The sequence below is a fragment of the Chenopodium album genome, chromosome 19 (assembly GCF_948465745.1).
Source record: "Chenopodium album chromosome 19, dcCheAlbu1.1, whole genome shotgun sequence".
NCBI classification, from domain to species: Eukaryota; Viridiplantae; Streptophyta; class Magnoliopsida; order Caryophyllales; family Amaranthaceae; genus Chenopodium; species Chenopodium album.
The window spans coordinates 6275522-6293820 of record NC_137852.1 but is presented as its reverse complement, the minus strand read 5'-3'; the positions used below and the strand labels follow the sequence as shown (position 1 = coordinate 6293820).

The window sequence follows — 18299 nt, the reverse complement described above, 5'->3', positions numbered from 1 at the left end:
ATAGTAAGAGCAATTAATCGTAGACAACCATTCCATTAGAACAAGGTTTGAATGTTCAAATACATGAAACAAAAAAATACTTGTGATTAATACTACAATAATGGTTGTTCCACATGTAACTTTCGCATTAACATTATTGATTAAGACCAAAAAAATCTTATATGTACAAATAAAAGAATTCCTGTTAAAAAAAAAAAAAAAAATACAAGGGGAAGAAATAATTAAATTTAGTCAAACTACCTAACTATATTAAATTATCAAGTAAACAACCCATTTGCAACAAGTTCCCTTGTTTAATGTTTACTCACATGCTTGATGTTTCACCCAAATATGAATCTCAAATATTGACAAAAATATTTAGTTGGAAAAAAGCTTCCAATAAAAACTTACTTCGTCTCAAGAAAGCATCATTTGGACTTCTACACTATTCACACGTTAAAAATATGTTCATATTCACGTGTTACGTTGTCTATCATCATCGTGTTGATCTGTTGAAACGATGAGGAACCCTTGGTGTTGGAGCAGCTACATCTCGACCAGATTTGATTAATTCTAATCGATCAGATATTGTCTTATCAAACAGCCTGTTCTCTGGATTCTCAGCATAACATACGAAGTAACAGCTCACACAAGCATGAGGCAATGCCATTGCTATCCTTGTCTGGATTAATTAAACAAAAAGGGTCTAATTATTATTTTGGTTCATTATAGTTGATCTTTAAAGCAAATAATATAAGTATGTTAGTTGAATTTATTTATTCAACTACAACAAGCATGAATTATAAAAATCTAGATGGATCAGAGTATAGTTATTTTTAAATATTGAAGTTTGTTATGTTCGATTAACTTTTTAATGAACTGAATAGAACTAAACTAAACTGTTTGTTGCTGATTGATAATGACCTTCACTCGATACTTACTATTTAAAACTGAATTATACTTAATTTTTAAATGTCGTATAAAATCTTATGGTAGGGCCTCACGATGATATAAAGAAGACTCTTAAAAGTTTATAGTATATTTAATTGGTTAGTTGGCTACCCTAAAAGGTGGCATGAACTTGAAACATGATTAAACAATGTAGTACTAGTGAACTTTAGGGAGTAAAAGACAATGGTATGCATAAAAAGATTAAAAACATATTACTTGTACTAAGGTAGGTGTAAAGACTAGTACTAGTACTAACCATGAGGTAACCAACATAGAAGGCCAAGAGGGAGAGGGTGGCTGTATAGCCTTGGTGCACTTGATGAGTCCACGCCGCCACCATTATCACGCAGACTGAGCCACTGCATACACCGGAGAGGAAGCAAACCGCGCTTATGATATCCGAATCAACTATTTCTTCCATCCCTTGCCTCTCAAAGGCTGCCCAAGTATCTATTGATGACTTGGTAAAGTTTTTACCATAAGCAGCAATCTACAAGGAAATTGATAATATAAGTGTTAGTTAAGTTGTTAGATATAATAATATGAAATGGAGGCCTTTTTTTTTTTTAATAAGTCATTATCAACCCAATAATGACTAATGAAAGTATCATTGAATAAATCAAAAACATATAATGAATTAGTCCAAGTGCCAAATTAGCTTAAGAAATACTATTACTTTGAGCAACAAACAAGTAGTTGTATAAGCATGAAACTATGCCATTTCAAAGGATAACATAATTATGTGGCGTTACGCTTGTTCTATAGTCACAAGTTAGAAAACAGGCTTAATCTCATAAATGCATAGAAAATGGCATTGAACAAATGTCCAATATAAGCAAATTGATGTGATTATTGTCTTACCAATAAGTTTCAAATTGAACAAGCAAATGCCTAATTAAGTCTCATGAAGTAACAATTAGGTGAGAACTACTTAAGAATAAGGAAATTACCTGAACATAGGCCCAACCATTGCCATATCTAAAGATAGAGTTCATGATGTTCAAGCAACAATGAGCACAAGAGAACATGAATTCATCTTCCCCCTCGACTAGATTCAACCCCCGCGATATGATCCTCAAGGCTTCGATTGTAGGAACGAAGAGTGAACCAAGACACGCGCTCCCAAGATTCCTAGTGAGTGCTCTATGGAAGCAAAAATGAGTGCTAGACTGCATTCCTCTAAGGTAATACAGAGCAATTACTCTGCTCACAGTCAAATTAGCCACATTTCTCATCACCTCAGTAGTCCAAGCTAAGCTCAAAACTAGTCCTATTATAACCAATGGTGTCAAATAAAAATTCAATGATCCAATCACAGCCAATATCCAAAGAGACATCCACAAAAACCCGGCGACAAGCATATAGTATGTAGGATGATTCAAGTCATGAAATTTCGATACTGGTTCGAGTGATTTTATCAAAACTTTGGTAGCAAAACCTGTTCTTTGTGTTACCCAACACGAATACAAACCATTACCAATAGCAAAGGCAATAAGGGCAGCTCCACAAGCATCAGTAGTTGGCTTTTGGAAGCAAATAAGGAGAATTCCAGCTGAAAATGACATAGCAAAACTACTCCATAATATGAAATGAATCATAAATTGAGGCCAAACCCTAACAGCTTTTTGCCATAAAAATGCCAAAACAATGCTAAAAAATGATGCAGCTTCAACTTGAGGTAAATAATGCTTCAATATATCTTGCTCTTTTCTTCTAAATGATCCACCTCTAAGAAACCCTTCAATTGCTTTGTATATAAGAAATCCAACCAACCCAATTGCTGCTATCTTGTGAATCACAAATAGAAATAGAGATATTTTGTTGGTGTACCCTCTTGAGTTCAATGAAACTACTGATGGCTGAAATTAACCCCAAAAAAAAAACACCCATTAAAAAAAAAGGCAATAACAAGACGTATATCCATCTAATTATAAAAATTCTTAGTTGTTCCCGTGTACACGCCTGTAAGTGTACCTAAGGGGAAACTAGCCCCAAATGACTAATAACGATACCTTTTGGTACACCTAACTCTAGTATGCTCCGAAACATACATACGAGACATACCAAATTAATCAATGAACATAAAATTAACAAAATGGAAGTTACAACAAGACATTTAAATTTAAGAAAAGAGAGGATAATAAATTAATTACTTGAGGAGTTGGGGTGGTGGTAGGAATATATCGAGGTTGCGACGAAGGAGGAGGAGGATGCTGAACACTAGGAGGAATATGAACATTCGGAGGAGGAGGATGAGGATGATGAAGAGAACGAGGAATTGGTGGTTGTGGTGTTGTTAATGGAGTTCTTAAGTTTCCATTAATAACAACTCTTAAAGGATTAGTAGGATTTAATGTTCTTAACATTGAAGCATTAAAATTTGTATTTTGATTATTATTTGTATCAAACATTTTTTCTTCATTACCACCTTTCTCAATATCTTTTCCTCCCATATCCCCTGTTTCCTCCTCTGTTTCTCTCTCATCCTTTGTTTCCTGCCACCAAAACAAACAAACAAAATAAGGTCAGTCTAGTTTAATAACAATATGATAGGGTCGGCTACGTGAACTAAAAATTTATCTGGCCTAGTCGTCGAGAATAATTAAAAGGAAAGAAATGGTGATTACATGTTGAAAAGCTCCCATGGATGGATGCTTGAATTTTGGAGAGAGAAAGAAAGATGGGATAGAGAGAAGAAAGTCGTTATTAGAAACGTTTTTTAATTTGTTGTTGTTGTAAGAATATTTGGGTGTTAAATTTTGAAGAGGATAGTATTTTAATTTGTTGTTAAAGTTTTTTCTTTTTGTGTAACATCATGTAGAAGTGGACAAAACGTAGGACGCCACGTGGTGTTGAGGTGATTTTTTGCTTTTATTTACCACGCTCTTAGGTGGCGCGTTTAGCCAATTTTTGTGCACGGTCAATTTTTTGTAATCAACGCTGTCAATTTTGTTGTGCTACTATATCTAAGATTCTAGGCTGCTTCTGTTAGATGTTGTGGTTAACTCTGGAAACATATGGGAGCACCTGTTTTAGAATTCGGTATATACACTCGAGTGTATTGTACACTCAAACTAATTTAAGGTTAATTTTTGCTTTTCATTTGATGATTAAATGAAACAATCATCAAAATGACTATAAAATACCCATTGGTGTACAGTACACCCGAGTGTAAATAACAATTTTTTCTTGTTTTTATGGGTCGCCGAATTTTTGAATGGGTGAAATCCACACTAAAACATAAAAAAGCCCATAATGCATTATTGATTACATTCTAGTTGTTTTTAAGTTAATGGCATTGAAAAATTGGGATTTCTTCATCAATTATCATCAAGTTATATGTTTTTTACAGAAACTATTGTCGTAGGCTAGTAATTAATATTGAGAATTTTAACATATTAGGGAAAATGAAAAAAATGCTAATTTATTAAGGATAAGATTCGATCCAAAGACCTCTAAAATCGACAAAATTAAAAAAACTAAAAAAAATTTAACATATGAAATTCAACATGTGGAATAAATTAATGTAAAGTTTATAATAATGTGCTCAACTTTTTTGTTAGGCTTCAACTTAAGGTTATTCACTTATTCCTTATCACTTTACCCATTATAGGTTATAGGTCCACATAAGCAAAATTCAACTTTAACTTGAAAAAGAGTAGAAACAAAATATAAAGGAAAAAAAAAAAGACAAAAAGAGGTGGGATTATTGGGAAGAAAGAGAGAGAAAGTGGCAAGAGTTGGAACCGTAATATGCTTGCAGTGCGCGTGGCATCATACGAATTCCCTTACTTAGAGAAGATACGGTACATGCGCGTGCAGCGTTAATAGGGTGCACTCCTTTTGATTGATGATTAATCAGATGGCTGAGATTCAATCATGAGCTAAACAAAGCCACGCATGCAATTATTACGTAAAGCACAAAAGGTCAAAAGTTGGCAGTGGACCCCACATCAGCGAAAAGTCTGAATCAATTAACAATTTGGATATGCTCTTACATAAGCTCAAATTTAGATGATATAAAATGATCAGCTTTTTTTATTTATTTTTTTAACCATGTGTTATTACTTTATTTTCTTTTTTTAAAAGTCTGGCCCATTGGGCCCAAACTGTCCAACTACTATAATATGCAAACCTAACTGACATAGGCCCACAGCACAAGAAGGGCAAGAACTGATGGCTGAACAGAGTAGAGAGAATAAAACATTGTTAATGGATTTGGAAAACGTGCTGACGCTACAACGGTCACCTGCATAATGTAGTATAATCCAAGTAATCTGCCATATTGAGTGCTTAGAATAGGTTAATTATGCTAAAATTTGAAGGAATTGTATAAATTATGATTAGAAAATAAGAGGTACATTACAACAAAAACAAACGACAAAATTTGGACTTGATCAAAAAAGGCAAAAATCAGGAGTTCTTTTAGCCATCAGATTAAACTCTGATGACTGTGCGAATTAGAGACAGAATTAAACTCTGATGACAGTTGAATTGAGAAGGAAAGGATAACACACACTATATTGCCCTAGTTGTATGATGATATGATCTAGCTCCCAAAACTTCATTTACAATGTTGTATGGCCTTCCATCCTTGTGATTTTGTTTCACGAATAATCGCCAAAGCTAGCTCGCCTATTCCTTCTTACTGCCTGATTGTTCTTGTGATGTTTTAACAATGCTAAGGTATCCACCATCCTTGCAAGCCACTGTGGCTGCTTTTACTTCATTGCAGTAATTAATGAACTTGCTTACATCCTGGTTGAGCACAACAGACAAGAGACAGGGTGTGTGAGTTTAGTGAGAGTAATTAGGAAATGCAATTCAGTTGTGCAATTTCATTGAACATGGCTACATATAAGATAAGTCACATACTCACATGAAATCATTAGACCCTTGTAGTTACCTTCCTAACCGCGAAATGTTGTTTAATAGGTCATGGGAAATGAAACTTCATGTGGAAAGTACCAATTACTTGGGGAGGGCTAAGTAAGCAACTTCCACTATTTTTGTGGGAAGCAAATCTTCCTAGAAAGTTCAAATTCTTATGTACTGGCCAACCATACAACTCTACATTCATCCATATCCTAGAAATTTAACTTTCCATTTTTATGTCATGAAACAAACACTTGAGCAAACATCTAAAGCATTATGTAAATGTTTCAATGGTGTATCAAAAACAACATTTACATGATTATAGCCTATACCTATAAATGATTCTACAAATATACAAAAGCAAGAAAGTAAAATCTTAACAATAAAGCTCTTAAAGCTGCATGGGAAAATTGGCTTGCAAACTTGAACAATGATTAAGCAGCAAAAGACCAAAAGTGATGTACTAAAGAAAAACAGAAAAGCAACTCTAGAAAATATAAAATGCTATTTGCCTCTTTCCCATAAACATATCAGGTTAAGTTATGGAACTAATCAATCAATATAATTAACCAAAAGCATCCCTACTGAGTCAAGCAATTCTTCCTAGGAGCATGACATCTAAGAGGGATAACCTAAAGTAGTGTAAACCCCTATAGATACCCTCAAAACTGATTAACACAGTCTTCTGGAAGTGAAAAACATTACAGTGCTAGTAGCCTAATAGAGTAACATAAATCAGCACACCATTGGCAAATTTAATTAAATCCTTTGTCATAAGTCATAACATTTGCCCATCAACACAGACAACATTCAGCTTCCTAATTATTTATCACCAATCTTAAGCCTCCTAAATATTTAATGTCTTCCAATAAATCACCATCTAATACTTGAATGTCCACCAAAGTCAATCACTGTGATGGATTTTACCAAAGATCTAAATACAGGATTGATAAGTTATCACTTGAAAGACAAAGGCAGATGTAGCGAAAACATAACCTAGTTTGTACAGTGCAAAATTATCAAAGATGAGCTCTCGCCCAAATAACAAAACAGGTGAGCAAACTTTTACAATCACACCATTACACATTACGCCTCATGGGATTATCTTCATAATCAACAACTACTAGCAAAGTCCACTCCAGCTATTGGTACAACTACTACAGCTCAAGCAAGCACCTTTTTCTAAGCTCAATTTCATCACATATTTCACATAACTAATGAGAAAGGTACACCCTTTGTCCCACAATGTTCACCATACTGCGAAAGATTACGAATCGAGCCAACAATGTGCAAGCTACAGGGTGAGTACTATCTTTATTTTGGAAATTTTATCATGTCATACCAATTGCTCAACATATAAAGTGAATATGATATGTTTATCATAGAATAAGAATCTATCAAACAATGGGATTCAATCAATCAAACAACCCAGCAACTCACCCCACACGAAAAATCTGCACAATCAATCATAAACCCTAAAAAATTGCCTATTCAAAACAAAATTATTCAATCAATTAAACAAAAACAAGGGTAAAATTACAATACCCGACTATCATCCATTTCCTTGGTAAGCTTCGATGGCTTAATTGCTCTCTTCCCTGAAATTCAACCACGGAAATTAGGGTTTTAGAAAGCAAGTTTAATGGCGTTTTAAGAGAGAGAAAATGATGGGGTTTAAGTTGAATTACCTTTGCGAATGTGAGAAGCTTTGCCATGTCGATTGGGAGGAGCAGCCTTCTTCTTGGATTGACCTTTGAACATGTTCGCCTTTTGCGTCATCTTCGACTGCTTGATTTCTGCAACTGTAGCCCTAATTTCACAATCTCAAGATTATTAATTAGGGTTTTTCTGCAAAATCGTTTATTTTTGGTTGATTAAAAAGAGAAGGAAGGTGAGTCTGCAAACTCGAGTTTTGTTTGGTTGGCTTAGGAAAGGATGGGTTAGCCTGAGCCAGTGAGCCCTGGTTGGGCCAGCTAAATTGAGTTTTAGACTTTTAGTTATGTTATGGATATTTTTCACCTAAAATACGGTATTCTTGTCTGAATATTTTATAACTTTTTTTTATGGGAAAATTCGACATAAATTTATTCAATCAAAAACAATAGTATTCGACACATAAGTCGGGATTTTCTCGATCCACATTCTCATCTCATTGTAGTTCCTACTGACCAGAGCTAGTGTATGAGCTACACCATTGCCCTTCCTTCTGAATATTTTATAACTTTGATTGAACTAATATGGACTTTTCTAATCATCTGTTTTAGTGAATTTTGTTCATAATTGACTGGCCATTTGATTTATAGGTTGGTAAAAGTTTGGATCAACTAATGAACATACGAATCTATGATGATATTGGTTTAGAACTTCTAAGGTTGTGAGCAAAATCCACGTATTTTGATAAATATTTTTTATTCCTTTTATTTTGATACAATACTTAAAAGGTTATGAGTAAAATTCACCTCCTCCTTAGTTTCTCAAAATCCCGTACTCTGGGGTTTGAACTATATGTTTTAAATTTATAAAAAAAATTTAAAAAAACTCAAGATATGGATTTAAGTTATTCTAAAACTATATCTTATATCAAATTACATTAACCAAACACCTCCTTATAATAATGTACTGTTTGTCCTAATGTGTTTTTTCAAATAAGTTTTATTAACAGCGAATGTTTTAGGCATTTCTATATTGAATCATTATTCAAAACTTTGACAATAAAATATTGTTTGATTTGTTTCCATTGAAAATCATATTTTTGATAAATAACTTAATTATTGATCAATATGACCAACGTTTCTATTTTAAATGCAATCATATTATTATTATTATTTAGTCAAAGTTTAATAATGTGTCATGGACTCATTGATAAACTTTTAGTGGGAATACTAATACTTGATTTAGTTGACCAACTCTAGTATAGTTTATAGGCTGTCCAAATTACACATAATATGTTTTAGACAGACACATAATATGACAACTAATGAACTTAAATTTCCAGCAAAAAAAGTGTGGTTACTTTTGAAACATTATGAAACCTCTTCTTATTTCATTATTTATAAGCAAATGGCCAAATGTGTTGACTTGTTACATATAAAAGTCTAACAATTTTTATATAAAACTACATGTATAATATAAAATTACTAATAAAATAAAAATCATTATTTAATCATTTCCTCTCTATAAGTAGCCAAATCCCAAAACCCAAATCCCAAAATAAAGTAAATACAAAACTAACTAAAGAGAGAAATTAAAAAGACAATAATGTGTGGGATATTTGGGTACATAAACTACAATGTTAGTAGGAAGAGGTCTTACATTCTTCAACTTCTTTTCAATGCTTTGCGTCGTTTGGAATATCGTGGTTATGATTCAGCTGGCATTTCCTTTGATTCTTCTTCATCTCTTCAACATTATAATTCTAAAAAAAATGAAGGCATATTATTAAGTTATTATTGTCTTAATCCTTTCCCATTAGTTTTTCGCAATCAAGGCAATGTTGATGCACTCGTTAAATTCGTGTATGAAGGTATTATCGTTATTCTAGCCCATTTTGTTTTTAAATTATAATTGGAATTTGGATAAGTTATATGAAAAATGATGACTTGATCTTGAGTTTTTGTATTGTTAATGATGTCGAGTTGATTGTTTAAAATATAGGTTTAAATAATAGCTTATATTTATGCTTAACTTGGTTGACAAGTCATAATAATACTCGTTTGAATAGGTCAACTCCCTTGGTTTATGACTAATAGCTAGAAAAATTCAAGTTCATGTTTACCATTCCTATTTGTGCGTGTCTAATAAACATTATATGGATCAATAATTTATTCAATAGGTATATAGGTAACTTGTTTTTGTGCCACATAAGTTTAGGTGTCACGTGGTGCTCTCCTCATTAATCCGATTTTCACTCCATGTCTAATAATTTCGTACAAGATTTGAACCCACAACCTCAAAGTTTATATTCCAACGTGTTAGTCACTAAGCTATTACCATATTACATGTCATTCAATAAAAATTAAATGTTAATAAATATTTTTTGTCATGGAAATAATGCAGTAACTCGAGGCATCGCTCGGGCCTAACACTAGTTACTAGTATGATACTCCGATCCATCCATCCTACTAAGACTAGCTCATATTCCGTGTGTAGCTTTTAGTTTGTCTTTTAACATCACTTCGTACCTTGTAGTTTAGCTCATAATACATGAGCTAAGTCAACAAGTGGTCGGTAATCCGTTATGGTCAATAATCCTCAGTTTTGGATTAAATTAATTTAATTGAGCATATGAATCTTGTAGTTTAATTAGCTCATAATACATGAGCTAAGTCAACAAGTGGTCGGTAATCCGTTATGATCAATAATCCTCAGTTTTGGATTAAATTAATTTAATTGAGCATATGGATCAGTGTGGCTTAATTTAATATTCATGATATATTAAGTACTTGATTTTGGGCAGGAATCACATGGAATGCTGAAACTTACCAACTTAAATCTAAATAAACAATTCAAGTTCACATGATGCATGATTTCATGCACTAGCACTTATCTTAATTGTTAAGTACCACTAAATCATTAATTATTATACTCGTGTATTGCTCCACTAATATAACAATATATATGATGGTCATCAATCATTTCCTGACTGTTAATTGTCTTGAAAAAAAAAAATAAATAAATAAGATCATCAAATTCATCAGCCACCACCACCTTGGTCATGTTGTTTCTGTTTCTATGAATTTACTACAATATCTCAGTTTAGATTTAGTTGTTGTATATTTGCAATACTAGTTTTTCACGTTAATAGTTTGAATCATTCAACTTTACAATCAATGTGATAATTCTTTGCGAATGGGAATTTAAAGTATGAGTATATATCAAAATAAAAATTCAAAGTTAATAATCAAGATGGTAAAAATATTTTTGTAATAAGTCAAAATGAGCAATTTCATAATTTACTCTTGTTGAAAGTCTTATATACAAGTAGATTGCTAAGAAAAACTAAAATTTATTTATGACTGGCCATATTAATATTACGATGTACTATTAAATGACTAATTACACTATTATACAGTATGATTTAAATTTGTTTAGAGGGTGTCTTTCATACATCCGCTCAATTTCAGATAATAGATATACTATTCTTTTTCATACATTCGCTCAATTTCTGATAATAGATATATTATTCTTTTTCATACATCCGCTCAAAATCATGCGTCGATCGGTGTAATTGATGTTCATTTTAATTTAATATTTCCAATTTTAGCTAGCTTATCTAACGTCACTGGGGCGTTCGTTAGCTTTTGCGCCATTTCAGAATAATTGACATATGATCATAAATTTTTAAAATACCACTATCATTAAATGTATTTACCTTGCTTACCACCATCTTCTAGGCCTCCCAAACTCTCACGTATCTCATTTTCTAACAATTTGAAATGTTTCTCACCTTTATAATTTGACAACAAAATTACTGAGAAATTGGATCGGATTTGATCCGTCGGGACTTATTAGATTCCGATGAATCTATAATTCTATATTGAGTATGAAATCTAAACTGTCTAATTCAATGGGTCCATGTCCATTACATTTCCATACAAGTTACAACATACCAATTTTGAACATTTTTAGTAACCAAAATTCATATTCCATTCCCTTAGAATTTTCCCAATCTATAAACCTCAAAAATCAGTTAAAATTCCCAGGAAATTACTGTTCATCATATAGTCAAAAAGTCAAAATTGACATCCCTTCTTCTTCTTCATTCCTTTCTCTCTCCTCTGTATACAAATATCCTTCGATCTCCGACCAATTCCTTAGTAGAAGAACCAGAATTCAAGGAAAAATCAAAGAAAAATGTGTGGGATCTTTGCATACTTGAACTTCAATGTTAACAGAGAAAGACGTTACATTGTTGAAGTTCTCTTCAATGGATTACGGCGTTTGGAGTATCGGGGTTATGATTCCGCCGGAATTTCAATTGATTCTTCTCTCTCTGCTGATGTCTCCTACACTCTCTCTCCTCCTCCTCTTGTTTTTCGTCAAGAGGGCAACATTGAATCCCTCGTTAAATCCGTCTATCAAGGTTAAATTCATCACATTCTTCTTCATTTTCGACTGTTCTGAATTCTGGGTTTTACTGGGTTTCAGGAATTATTTTCTGGGTTTGAGGGTTTTTTCTGGGAATTTCATCTGTTTTGGGTGTTTTGAATTGTGGGATTTTCTGGGTTTTATGGAATTTCATCTGGGTGTAATGAATTTTTTCATGGGCATTAAAAAAAAAAATTCTATAGATCATGATCAGGATTTTAGATCATGAAATTATGAATTCAATTGGGTTGTTTGGGGTTTTAGTGGTTTATGTTTTTTAGAAAGTTTAAGTTTATTGTGTGGCAATTATGATGGTTGTTTTAGCAATTGAATCTTGTTATGATCATATGTTGTAGTTCTGTGCAGTATGCTTTAGTAAATGATGCTGGAAGTGCAAGTATTAGGCTATATTGAAATTGTTGCTTTAATCATGTGATTTTGCACAATGCAATAGTACACAATAGATGCTAATCATGGTTTCGGTTTAGCATACATCTTTACCGGAGTGGTAATAAGTAATGAACATGCAAGTCTTACTCCATTAAGGATGTGAATACTTAATGTAGCGGGGTTACTTACGCCGTTGTTTATTGTGTGTGGGAAAGAACCTCATGACTAAAGAGCCTCATGGGGTTTGGGGATGAGGGTGCGGGTGTGGGGCATTAAGAATTAATGAGCTGAGCGGGATCATGTAATAATTCGATGAAGTATGCATATTGTAAATTTGTAACCAGTAGTAAATTTGCTTATTACAGAGGTTGCAGCTACAGAGTTGAACCTAGAGGAGTCATTTTCTGTTCATGCTGGAATTGCCCACACTCGCTGGGCAACTCACGGTGAGCCTGCACCAAGAAATAGTCATCCACAGACCTCTGGTCCTGAAAATGAGTTTGTGGTTGTTCATAATGGGGTTATTACTAATTATGAGGTTTGTTCTGAATTTTTTTTAAAGGTCCTTTTTGTACTTCATTGGTTTTAAAATTGCAATTCTTGTATGCTTCGTTTTACATGTGCTTCATGCTTTATTTAAGCTTCTACCTCTCTTTCATAAAGTTTTGCCAAGCTCAAGTTTTTACTTACGAAAGGTTTCTTTACCACCTTTAAAAGATTGAATATGGATTAACAATGCCAATAGCTTAATCTTTTTTTGTATGAAACGAGTAAGAGTAAATATCTGTTTGGTAGGTTTAGTTGTTTCTTCTTGTTACCAATGCCTGCTGACTGGTTTTATTGCTTGTTTCTTTTGCATGTTTAGGTATTGAAAGAAACTCTAGTTCGACATGGTTTTACATTTGAATCTGATACTGATACTGAAGTAATACCGAAGCTTGCTAAGTATGTTTATGACAAAGCAAATGAAGGAGAAGGTATTTATTTCTTTTGAAGTTGATGATATGGTGATGCTATACTCGCCACTGATTTCATGTCGATATGATAGAGTTATTCCTAGCCATAGACGTTAAAACTCCTGATAATGAATTGTGTTTGAATTTTTTTTTTTACTTCATTGGGCTGATTTATCATAACTTTCTTCTTTTCCTTTTTTTTTTGGTCGTGGAGATGTTGTTAACAGAAGGGGGTGGAATTAGGGAGGTCATGCATAAAGTATCAATATCTCTTAGAAATTATGCATCTTATAATTTTGTGATTCTCAGTCATCCTTCGTTTTCACTTCTTACCCATTTTTGGTAAATAGATGATTCAAATATTAATGACTTTGATCCCCTTAAATTTATAAAAGTTATATACTTAAATTTGAGGCATTATGTTTTTCTGTAATGACTTGAAGTTATCATATTGCAATTTTCATTTTGCAGCCGAGAACAAAATCTCATTCAGTGATGTTGTCCTGGAGGTTATGCGGCATCTTGATGGTGCATATGCACTAATATTTAAAAGCAGACATTATCCAAATGAGTTAATTGCTTGTAAACGTGGTGGCCCATTGCTTATTGGTGTTAAAGTAAGTTATAAATGCAATTTTGTTGTGTTTAACGGTTTAACTTTACCGAATTTTTACACATGTCTCTTTGTTGTTAATGTCACGGAGTGATTGACCATATGGATTCCATATATGATATATTGTGTGGTATAGTACAAAAGATAAAAGGCAAGTATGTCTGCAATATTTTTTTTTTGCAAGTTTTTGTCGTCATTAAAACTTAGAAAAGTATGAGAATGCCAGGTGAATTATAAGAGCACAGAGATTTTTGTTATCCTATAAGGCTATAACTCATGCACTTCAGTCTTTTTGTAGTAATAAATACTGGTAGTAAAAAGAATCTTTATTCCGATTTGTAGGCTTGGTAAAACTTACCCAAAGAGGATACGATTTATAAAGGCTGTAGACCTTATGATTAGAAGATTGGAAATCTGAGGGAATCAAGGATACCATTTTCCTTGAATTAATCAATGCAGGAAACTGGCATTTTCATCCCTGCCTCCCAACTTTTAAATAGATGATAATCTTGTTGATGTTTGCTGAGATTGCATGTTTTATATTTTGAAATGCTTAAAAATGTCCTATCATTTGTTATCTTTTCATTGGAGTCCGGCATGCTCTATAATCTTACCTTCTACCTTATATCTTGAGACTTTTGTTTGATGTTTTAATTCAGAAAGAAATCTTATTATTTAAAGTAATAAAAACAAGGTATTAGTCTTTGCTTCTCTATTACGGAGGTTGTGCTGGAAGATTTACCCTTTCAAACAGATACTAGGCATGTTGAACGAATACCTTGCATTTGCCAACTTGCCATGTTATTTACTGTTTAGCAGATAGAAGTTTTGGCTTCACTTGAAATTTGGTCTTCCATGCTTGTCTTAGGAAATTAGTTTGACATGAATGAGTTTAGCGCGATTGCCTTCTGAATTTCTGATATATGGAAATTTGCTCTATTAGTATTTTAAAGGACCCAACTTGCTGCTTTATGAAGGCTTGATCACTTGGTTGTTTGTATGCATACTTGCTTCGGCTTCACTCTTTTCAATATAGTTGGCTATCTATTTTGGGTTTATTGTTACTCTTACATTTTCGGTATGTAATTATTTTTGGTAGAGTGTCACATTTGAAACCTTAAATTTTGTTTAATTTGATAAGGGCTTCTATTCCTGTCGAAGTTATTCATCCTATCTTTTGGTAGGTAGAATCATCTATTGCATAAACTTGTGGCTTTTCTTTGATAATTCTTCCTGATGCTACAACTAACTGAAAACTACACTTATTCAGGAACTAACAGAAGATGTGAGTGCTGAAGCATCATTTCCTGACTTCAAAATTTTGAGGAATGGGCAGCCAAAAGAACTTTTTATCTCAAGTGATCCTAACGCTCTTGTGGAGCACACAAAGAAGGTTTTGGTTATTGAGGATGGTGAAGTAGTTCATATTAAGGTAATTCTGTGGTTATTTTATATGATATTCAAGTTCTATATAGTTACTAGGTAAAGCATGCATTTTCACCACTTTAATTGTCTAGTGCTAGAAGCTTGCTTGATCATTTTGAAATTTTGAATTTGATCATCAGGTTGAAATACCCTAAAGAACATCTTAAGTAATGAGGGCCTTGAAGGGTCTAGATTTTTATAGTTTATGTATTTTCTTACTAATGCATAGTTAATGTGCGTGCAGCTACTTTGAAGGGAAGTGAGCCTTGGAGATATTAATTGAGTTTATAAGTGTTTAACAAGTCTTGTTATGATATTTTGTACAAATTTCATACTTCCTAAATTTTTAATAGGTCCATGATATTGATTTATTCTGTCTTTCAGCTTTCATAAACAAAGTTTAGACTTTAGATCTCTATATTGTACTATATCTTAGGCATTGAGGGGGTGTAGACAAAGAAGCCATTGACATTCCTTGATCTTGCTTGAATATTGATTCTTTTAATTAGCAATGATTAAGTTTAAGATTAGATTAAAATGTATTGGTTCAATATAAAGTTGAATCCATGATTTTTACCTCGTTTTAATGGGAAATGTTTCAGGATGGAGGGGTGACAATTCTCAAGTTTGAACATGAGAAAGGGAAGAGTAGTGGTACTCTCTGTCGACCTTCTTCTGTGCAACGGGCACTTTCCATTCTTGAGATGGAAGTGGAACAAATAAACAAAGGAAAATATGAACATTATATGCAAAAGGAGATTCATGAACAACCTGAGTCCTTGAGAACAACAATGAGAGGAAGACTTATTCGTGGAGGTTCTTGCAAAGCGAAGTCTGTGCTGTTGGGTGGTATCAAAGATCATCTAAAAACTATCAGGCGAAGCAGGCGTATTCTTTTTATAGGATGTGGTACAAGTTACAATGCCGCTCTAGCTGCCAGGCCCATTTTGGAAGAACTTTCTGGTTTGTATATGGTGCTTTGTGCCTTTAGGTTCTTATCTGAATTGTTCTGTCAGTCTGTAAATTTGACTATACCTCTTCGTTTTTCAGGGATTCCTGTTACAATGGAAATTGCTAGTGATCTGGTTGACAGGCAGGGACCAATATATAGGGAAGATACAGCTGTCTTTGTCAGCCAGTCTGGTGAAACTGCTGATACCTTGCAAGCGCTGGAATATGCTTTAGAAAATGGGGCACTATGTGTTGGTATAACAAATACAGTTGGCAGTGCAATTGCGAGAAACACTCACTGCGGTGTGCATATAAATGCTGGCGCGGAAATTGGTGTGGCAAGTACTAAGGTACATTCATATATCTACTATCTGATTTCAATAAGTTGTTGCTCTATTTTTTTTTTCTCTGCATCTAATTGCCAAAGTTATCATGATGAGCAGGCATATACGAGTCAAATTGCTGTGATGGCTATGTTAGCTCTAGCTATTGCTGATGACACTATTTCTAATCAGGGCAGAAGAGAAGCTATAATTGAAGGTTTATATGAACTGCCAAGTATGTTATAATTACTCTGTCTATTTACATTATTTTTATCTTACTTTTTCTTCCGAAAATGATTCTTTTTGTGAGTCTTTGGGAAGTCTCCCTATCACTTGTCATCAGCAGAATCTGTGCTGATTTGTTTCCTTTCCTACGGTTACAACCCTGTTCACCATGTACCATTGTGTTAAATATTTATTCTGTGAATTGTAGGTCGGGTAAAGGAGGTGCTTCAACTTGACCAAGAGATGGAGGAGCTTGCTCAACTACTAATTAATGAGCAATCTCTCCTAGTTTTTGGAAGAGGTTACAACTATGCAACAGCTTTAGAAGGTGCTTTGAAAGTAAAGGAGGTCTCACTGATGCACAGTGAAGGAATCCTTGCTGGTGAAATGAAACATGGTCCATTGGCTCTTGTTGACGAAAACCTTCCTATTGTTGTGATTGCTACTCGTGATGGTTGCTTCAGGTTAGTCTTCAAGCTGCTGTAAGGATAGATTACCAACGGAATTTCCTATCTACCCCCCCCCCCCCCCCCCTCTTCCTTTTTTTGGGAGTTTTTTTTATGCCACGTTGCTGACATTTTATAATACTGTTAATATCGTCCTACAGCAAGCAACAGTCAGTAATCCAGCAACTTCATGCTCGCAAAGGTCGTCTAATCGTGATGTGTTCCAAAGGTGATGCAGCAGCTGTCTGCCTAGGTGGATCATGTCGTGTAATTGAAGTTCCGCAGGTTTCAGATTGCCTTCAGCCTGTGATCAACATTATTCCATTACAGGTATAGAAATGAATCATTTCTCTTATTTATTTATTAATCACTTAGAATTTGAGTGGATGGTTGTGAAATTTGTATAATTTGATATGGATTGCAAAGCCTGAAAGCCATTACCTTCCCTCAGGGTGTGGTTTTATCATCTTTGTATCCTACGTGTATATACCATCGTTATTATTATTTAAACTTTAGTTAACATCGAATTCTTTCTTTGGAACTTTTGGTTCTACAGAATTTGAAATGTATAGCTAGTTGGTAAACATGATAGCCAGGATCATGAAACTATGATTCCTGATTTTCTTCTTCTTTTTTTTTTTTTTTTTTTTTTTTTTTTTTTTTTTTTGCTGACACTATATTGTATCTTCCTTGCAGCTCTTAGCTTATCACCTGACGGTATTGCGAGGCTTTAATGTTGATCAACCTCGAAATTTGGCAAAAAGTGTGACAACGCAGTAGTTAGAATTTGTACAGAAAGAGGCTCCGATATGTTCCTTGTCTAATGAGTTTGTAGAGTCTTTCCTGACAGTGGCCATGTAAGTTCTGTTCAGATGCACTATAATATGTTAGCTTGAATGTAAAATCTGAGAATATTTTTTCCCAATGTTGTCTGTATTCTTTCCAACTCCATCTCTAAGGTTATCTAGCTTAAATTGGTTCTCAGAAATGTACATGTGTGATTTTTCCTGTGTGAGAACTAGATAACATAGTTTCATTAGTTTGTTCTTGCCATCTGACATCATTTGGGCATTTCTTA

At 33.6% G+C, this 18299-nt stretch overlaps 3 protein-coding genes across 3 annotated transcripts; 1 reads left to right on the top strand and 2 right to left on the bottom strand.

Moving 5' to 3' along the window:
• Positions 1 to 104: 104 nt before the first annotated feature.
• Positions 105 to 3698, bottom strand: LOC145594663 (protein PNS1-like). The gene is made up of 5 exons (XM_081650998.1): positions 3558 to 3698; positions 3084 to 3425; positions 1881 to 2789; positions 1187 to 1420; positions 105 to 661 (listed from the first exon to the last, which is right to left on the bottom strand). The coding sequence occupies exons 1-5, from the start codon at positions 3573 to 3575 to the stop codon at positions 476 to 478; spliced, it is 1689 nt and encodes a 562-aa protein (XP_081507124.1). The 5' UTR covers positions 3576 to 3698; the 3' UTR covers positions 105 to 475.
• A 1539-nt stretch (positions 3699 to 5237) lies between these two features.
• On the bottom strand, positions 5238 to 7707 carry LOC145595647 (uncharacterized). Its single transcript, XM_081652064.1, has 3 exons — positions 7494 to 7707; positions 7351 to 7403; positions 5238 to 5688 (listed from the first exon to the last, which is right to left on the bottom strand). Exons 1-3 carry the CDS (start codon positions 7582 to 7584, stop codon positions 5566 to 5568), a joined length of 267 nt encoding a protein of 88 aa, XP_081508190.1. The 5' UTR covers positions 7585 to 7707; the 3' UTR covers positions 5238 to 5565.
• A 3749-nt stretch (positions 7708 to 11456) lies between these two features.
• On the top strand, positions 11457 to 18209 carry LOC145594725 (glutamine--fructose-6-phosphate aminotransferase [isomerizing] 1-like). The gene is made up of 11 exons (XM_081651060.1): positions 11457 to 11887; positions 12648 to 12820; positions 13148 to 13259; positions 13710 to 13855; positions 15122 to 15283; positions 15879 to 16239; positions 16327 to 16577; positions 16671 to 16785; positions 16984 to 17239; positions 17383 to 17551; positions 17918 to 18209. The coding sequence occupies exons 1-11, from the start codon at positions 11659 to 11661 to the stop codon at positions 17999 to 18001; spliced, it is 2058 nt and encodes a 685-aa protein (XP_081507186.1). The 5' UTR covers positions 11457 to 11658; the 3' UTR covers positions 18002 to 18209.
• Positions 18210 to 18299: the final 90 nt, after the last annotated feature.

Coding starts and splice junctions, on each gene's coding strand:
- LOC145594663 (XM_081650998.1), bottom strand. Junction 1,421..1,880: donor ATGGTTGGGCCTATGTTCAG/GTAATTTCCTTA, acceptor ATTTCCTTGTAG/ATTGCTGCTTATGGTAAAAA. Junction 662..1,186: donor TCTATGTTGGTTACCTCATG/GTTAGTACTAGT, acceptor TAATTAATCCAG/ACAAGGATAGCAATGGCATT.
- LOC145595647 (XM_081652064.1), bottom strand. CDS start 7,584: ATGACGCAAAAGGCGAACATGTTCAAAGGTCAATCCAAGAAGAAGGCT. Junction 7,404..7,493: donor AGCTTCTCACATTCGCAAAG/GTAATTCAACTT, acceptor GTTGAATTTCAG/GGAAGAGAGCAATTAAGCCA. Junction 5,689..7,350: donor AGGAAATGGATGATAGTCGG/GTATTGTAATTT, acceptor GTGCTCAACCAG/GATGTAAGCAAGTTCATTAA.
- LOC145594725 (XM_081651060.1), top strand. CDS start 11,659: ATGTGTGGGATCTTTGCATACTTGAACTTCAATGTTAACAGAGAAAGA. Junction 16,240..16,326: donor CATTTTGGAAGAACTTTCTG/GTTTGTATATGG, acceptor TTCGTTTTTCAG/GGATTCCTGTTACAATGGAA. Junction 16,786..16,983: donor AGGTTTATATGAACTGCCAA/GTATGTTATAAT, acceptor TGTGAATTGTAG/GTCGGGTAAAGGAGGTGCTT.